The sequence below is a fragment of the Geospiza fortis genome, unplaced genomic scaffold, assembly GCF_000277835.1.
Source record: "Geospiza fortis unplaced genomic scaffold, GeoFor_1.0 scaffold57, whole genome shotgun sequence".
Taxonomy (NCBI): domain Eukaryota; kingdom Metazoa; phylum Chordata; class Aves; order Passeriformes; family Thraupidae; genus Geospiza; species Geospiza fortis.
In genome coordinates this window covers 237,270-243,517 of record NW_005054561.1, presented here as the reverse complement: position 1 = coordinate 243,517, position 6,248 = coordinate 237,270, and the positions used below count along the sequence as shown (strand labels likewise).

General features: G+C 51.5%; 1 protein-coding gene across 1 annotated transcript in view; it reads left to right on the top strand.

Annotated features, from left to right (window-relative positions):
• The window catches only part of NECAB3 (N-terminal EF-hand calcium binding protein 3), a 31,879-nt gene that overhangs the window by 10,875 nt on the left and 14,756 nt on the right, over positions 1-6,248 (top strand). Inside the window, exons 4-5 of the mRNA XM_014310657.2 lie at positions 2,430-2,455; positions 3,572-3,669. Coding sequence (XP_014166132.1) covers positions 2,430-2,455; positions 3,572-3,669 — 124 coding nt within the window. The remainder of the gene's footprint in view (positions 1-2,429; positions 2,456-3,571; positions 3,670-6,248) is intronic.

Below are 6,248 nucleotides of genomic sequence, written 5' to 3'. Positions count from 1 at the left end.
TGAAACCAGTCCCAGCCCCAGGTGCTCACTGGGACCAGTGCAAACGCCTGGATAATGTGTGCACCAGGTGTCCACATCCCCTCTGTGGTGATTTTTACCTTCTCTCAGGTGGGAGCCAGGGTTTCCCTGCAGCTCTGGGGCTGTGCTGTGCATGCTGCAGTGCCAGGGCTCTTGCAGCACTGCAGCAGCTCTGCAGGCTCCAGGCAGATACCAGAAATAAAGGGGAAAACTTCAGAAGGAGCAAACCCTTTTTCCAGTGCACGCTGGTGCCCCAAACCCCAGTGTCTGTGTCAGGCAGAGCTGGCCTGAGGTGGGATCAGCAGAGTTGGGCAGAGTGAGGGGCTGTGGCTCTGCAGGTTTATCTGGATCGAGTCTCAAGGGAAATAGGATTTTTTTCTCCCCTTTACAAAGTGCCTGCAGTGCCAGGTCAGTGCGCAGAGCCCTGCCTGAATCAGCTGCTGTGTGTTTAAAATAGCTGAGCTGAATGTTCCTGCCCCTCTGTGCTGCTCAGAGCTCCCGGTGCAGTCCCAGAGCAGCCTGCAGCCCCCTGCCCTGGCTCTGCCACCCCTCACACCAAAATATTCCCCAGATTGAGCCACTGCCCACTGTTAAAGTGCTCTCAATGGAGCCCAGGAGGAAGGGAGAGACACAAACAGCTTTTGATGTCTCAGGAAAAGCTGTAGGAAGATTTTTGCCTTAATTATTTCACATTAAATGGCATTTTGGACACTTCACACACTGTTCTCTAATTTTACATGGGTGTGTTTTTGTCCCTTTGCCCTGTGAGCAGTGTCGGGGGGGACAGGGTGATGGTTTCCCACCTCTGGGCAGCAGCACTGCAGCATTCCTTGTGCTGGGAGCCTGGCAAACTCCAGGTACTGCCACTTCCCCCATGTGTGACAGCACTTAAACACTTAAAAAACACTTGAAAAGCTCTCTTTGGGGCTCTCTTCCACTTTCCCAATCAGGATTAAAAGTGGTTGTAATCATCTGGGGGATGTTTAGGCAGCAGAAAGCCTGGAGCAGAGGCTGGTTTGAATAAATGCCATGCTGGGCTCTGGCCCTGCAGGCTCTGGGCATGGGGAGCAGCTCTGCCTCCGTGCCTTTGGCCACCTGAGCAGATCCTGCAGCACCCTGCAGACCCATCCCAAAACCTGGGGCTGTTTTTGAGCATTCCCTCCTCCCTCTCTGTCGCTGGCCGGGGTCTCTGTACAAATCACAAACAGGACAGGGCTGCTGTGGAACGTGCCTTGAGCTGTTTTATTTTCCAGCATCAGTCTCATTCCATGGTTATGACAATGGGAAGATGCCACCAGCTCACCTCCCAGGCAGCAGACCCAGAACTTGATGTTACAACTTACTGTATAAGTTTATTGACCAATCACACAAAGCAAAAGCACATTGACAGTAGTTCTATCCAACCACTATAAGCACACGTACCTTTGGTTAAACAATGCTTGCTCATTTCAAATACAATACCTGCTTGTGAGCCTTAAAGCACAATGCACAGAGCTCCATTATTAAGTTTAGAACTTCCTAATATCTCACTAGATAAACTTTTCTGCAGCTTAGGGAGCTATTCTAGACAAGTGTTAATACATTGTTCTATTTGTCCTTACTTTTCTACTTTTTAAATAATTTTTCTGCTGACCTATCTCATGGCTGCCGGTTAGCTCTAATCACAGTTCTGCTGTCTTTGAGTCCTGCCTTTTGCAGCTTTCCCAAAACCCTCTGATTTTGTGGATTCCCACTCCTCTCCACCCCAGCAGCACCTTTAGCAGCCTCAGGAGGGACCTGCCCCAGCCCTGCAGGGATGCCGGGGGGATTGTGCTCTCTGTTAGTGAAAAGAGTGGGGGTCTGGCCCCTGCCTCCAGGGTTTTGGAGCCAGATCCCTGCTTTAATGACCTTCAGGGGAGGAACAACTGCTCTGGAGCCTGCAGACAGCCCCACAGCACCTGGGCTCTGCAGGAGGAGGAGCTGAGGGGGTCTGGCCATGGGGAGGACCTGGGCTGAGGTCGGAGATGAACAAGGAGGGAGCCCTGGCTGGATGCTCCCCACCTTTGGGGGAAGAGGATGGGTTGAAGAAGCAGCTCCAGGGCTCAGAAATGGCCAGCCAGGGGTGGGGAGCACCTCCATCCAGCCCCACTCTGTTGTCACTCCTCTCCCAGCACACTCCAGCTCCAGGAGATGGTGGTGGAGCAGATCTTCCTGCTCCTTCAGCCCCTGGGTGCTGCAGGGGCTGGCAATGGCTCCTGAGCTGCTGGCTCTGACCCTGTGCAGCTCCTTCTTTTTCTAATGCAGCTTGTGAAAATACACGAACATGAAAATCCACCAGGACTCAAGACAAGCCCCCAAACCCCTGCTCACCCCCACTGTTTCCCTCACACCAGCCCCAGTATCTAACAGGAGCTTTTCTGTGTTTCTTGCAGCAACGTGGACACGGAGAAGTTGTGTGGTAAGTCAGGGATGTTCCTGCTTCCCCTCCCCAGCGTGGGTGGTGGGGTTTGTGTGTGTCTGACCTGGGCACGACTGGGTGGCACCAAAGGTCCCTGTGGCTGGACCCCAGCACAGAGGTGCATTTCCCAAGGGGAGACGTGTCTTGGTTTGAACAGACAGGTGTCTGCTAAGGAAGGCAGCAGCTTCCCCTGAAATGGAAAATGCATTTTCCCTCTGAAGTATTATAATTTTGAAATCATCATAATAATATCAAAATTATTATTGTAATTTCTAAATCACAATAAATTTTATTCTATTTTAATAGTTTAATAAAAATTAATTATATTTAATAATAACTATTAATAATTAATTTTATTATGATTAATTATATAATTTAACTATAATTATATTTTTATATTTAAATGTTTTTAATTTTTAGATTTTAATTATTATAATTTTGAAATTAAGGGGCTCTCAGGAAAAGGTATGGGAGCAGGAGCAGGGCCTGCCCCCTGTGTGTCAGGGGGTGGCACAGCCCCATCCCATGGGGGCTCAGCCCTCCTGCAGTGCCAGCTGTGCTGCTGCTGGAGCAGGGATCCTGCACAAGGGGGGAGTTTTCCTCTGCAGCTCCAGGGCTGCTGCAGATGGGCCTGGGCTCCCTCTGGCAATGCAGGGCAGCAGAAAGCTGCTCCTCTGGCAATGCAGGGGGCAAAGGCTGCTGTGCTGTGCCAGGCTCAGATTGGATCCAGGTAGGAATGCTTGGCTCCTCCCCTGGGCGCAGCATCTCCCCATGGGATGCTGGAATTGGATCAGCCCTGCAGGGACACTCAGTGGCCATGGACAGCAGAGATCTCCTGGAGGGAGGGTTGGCTGTGGCAGAGATAAAGAAAACTGCCCATGAACAGAAGAGAACTGCCCCACCTCTGACAGATACAGAAATAGAATTTGCCAAACCACATCTTAATCCCAGGACAATAGGGAAGGACTTTTCCTTTCAGTCCAAGTGGGAGAATGATTCTGGAATGGGAAGTGAGATCCCCCCTTGCAGCTCTGGGCTGAGTGTGGGGAGCAGGAGCAGGGGAGGCAGAGATGGAGATGCTCAGGAGCCTGACCATGGTGTTCTGTCCTGCTGCAGATTATTTCTCAGCATACCTGGGGGAATACAGGAACGTTCTCTCTGCCCTGGAAACGCTCAATGCTGCGGTGCTGGCAGCCATGGACAAAACCAAGCTGGTAAGGATGGCACAGGGGAGGGCAGCTGGGTGGGAAATTGGAGCTGTGGTAAGCTCAGCTGCTTCTTAGGGTGGAATTTGGGGGTTGGAGGCAACAAACCCCTCAAATCAGGAGTGTCTGTGCATGCTTGGGTTGCCTGCATGTGCAGGCACACAGCCTGGAGGAGGGCAAGGGCAGCAGCCTGGTGTTGATGGATGGTGTTTGCTGCTACCTTTCCTGAAAGCATCCTCCGAGAAAGCTGCTCAGGCAAGACTAAATCCACACTGTCAGCACAGCTGGGTCGACAAAAAGAGCTGGAAAGGGTCTCTGTGTACAGTTCCAGTGAGGTTTGTTGTAGAGTCGCACTGAAGGAACCCAGGGACAAGGACAGGGCAAACAGTGAGTGTCCTTGGTTAAATATGGGGTCAGGAACCAATAGTTTGGGGGCACAGGGACAGTACAAAGGGCAGTGACCTGTGAGCAAAGGGCAGATTAACATTGCTGCAGGACACCATGGGGGAAGCCCCTTTCAGCTCACCCTAAGGTGAGAGGCACTCTCAAAGCCTGTGGTGAATTCTTCCAGGGCAACATCCTAGAGGTTTCCCTAACAGGCTCAAAGGTGTTCACAGAGAAGGGTAAATCCAGAACTTTTGTGCTGTGGAGACCTTATCTGTGTTCTGGGAGCATCATCAATGCTCTGGGGACATCTTCTGTGCTCTGGGGACATCATCCCCACTTGCAGGGCTCTGGCAGTGCCTGTTCCAGCAGCTCCCTGCAGTGTCCTGCCCACAGACACTTTCAGGGAGCATCACTGGGAGCCTGTGTCGAGTTCTGAGCCAGAACAAAGTGTTTCCCACCAGCAGTGAGGCTCCAAACTGCCCTGCAGGGCTGGTGGTGCTCGGGATGGAGCCCAGCCCAGGCTGTGCTGCAGAGGAGGGGCAGGAGCAGCTGCAGTTCCTGCTCTCCCAGCCTGGTACAGGGCTCATTCCTGCCCCAGTGCTCACTCTCTCCCTGCAGTTTGTGCTGATGGAAGCAGTTTGGAGGCTGCTGATCAGGGCAGGCTCTGAGCCCTGGCTGTGCTGGGCAGCCTCAAGATAGGGACAGTGGGGAAAGGCAGCACTGGAAGGGCCCTGCCCAGGGCCCAGCAGCTCCTTCTGCACCTGAGCTGTGTCAGAGGGCTCAGCTGTGTGCTTGGGCTGCTGCTGAGCTTGGGAAGGCCCTTCCTTTGAAGCAGGTGAGGGGCATCATCCGTGTGAATGCTCCTCTGAGCTCTTGGTGAGACAGAGAAGAAAAGGGGGCCCAGTCCCACATTCATCAGATTTGTGTCTCTGTAGTGTCAGTCCCTCTCTGGGCTTTCCTCTGGCTAAACCCAGCCTGAGTTTGTCCTGTGTGCCTGCAGTTACTGCAGTGCCTGATTAAACCCTTTTCTGACCTAGAGATGGGGCAACTGAGAGGTGTTTTCAAACCTACGTGTGCAAATCTTGTGCCAGGAGAGGGAATCTCCTGAAAATGCATTTTCTCATTGGTTCAGGTCCCTGGCCACGCTCACAGCTATTAAATACAAGTCCAGAGGGAGGGGAGGAATCCTCTCCAGAGAGCTGTGCTCTATTTCAGTTCCTTTCTGTTCTGGTTTTTGGGTATTGAATTTGTACACTCATTTGTTTCTCCAAAGGGCAGCACAGTGACTCTCTGCTCCCCAGTATTGCTGTGAGGATTCACTCCCAAAGCTCCTGTGCCACTGCTGTTCCCTGGAAAAGAGAAGCAGGTTTTTCCTGTTGAAGCAAATTTTGCTGGACCTGTTTGGATGTGCCTGGAGCCAGGGCAGTGCAGAGTTCCCAGCACTGCTCCCACCCAGGAGGGCTCTGTGCTGAGCAGGGGCTCTGACCCAGCCCTGATGTGCCCAGTGCAGGAATTGATGCTCCTGGGGTCCCTTCCCTGCACTCCCTGCTCTGCTGGGCTCTGGGCAGGAGCTGTGGGAGGGATGCCTGCCCCTGCTGGAGGCTGCAGAGATGATAAATGCTCCATTCCTACCTGCTGGCACCTCAGTGTGTTCCCACATCTGTATTTCCAGAGTTGGACTCCAACTTGACTTGTGATGGGATACATGGGCTGGATTTTAGCCAGAGCTCACACCTCTGTGAGCCAGGGCAGACAATGCCCCACATTCACCTGCCCCTCAGATATTTACACCACATTCACCTGCCCCTCAATTCTTCTGGTTCAAACACTGCTCTGAGCCCCCCTTGGGCAGACAGAGCAGCCTCGTGGAAGAACCAGATGAACTTTCACCCCAGGGAGCTGCTTGTGCACTGAGAAAACTGGAGTGTTGGAACCCTGGGTGCAGAGAATTTCAGACTTTCTGTGCTGGCAGGCACTGACCCTCCCAAGGGAACTCTGCATTTGATCTCAGGCCATGGAGAAAGCTTCCAAAATTAAATAATATAACTAATATTATGGGTGTGTAATTTAAATAGAAGTGTGTAATATCACATAATAGAAAACTTATAGTTTAAGGTTTTAGAATAGAAATATATATATTATAGATTATATATTAAAAATATAATATATATTATATATTAAAATATAAGATAAAATATATA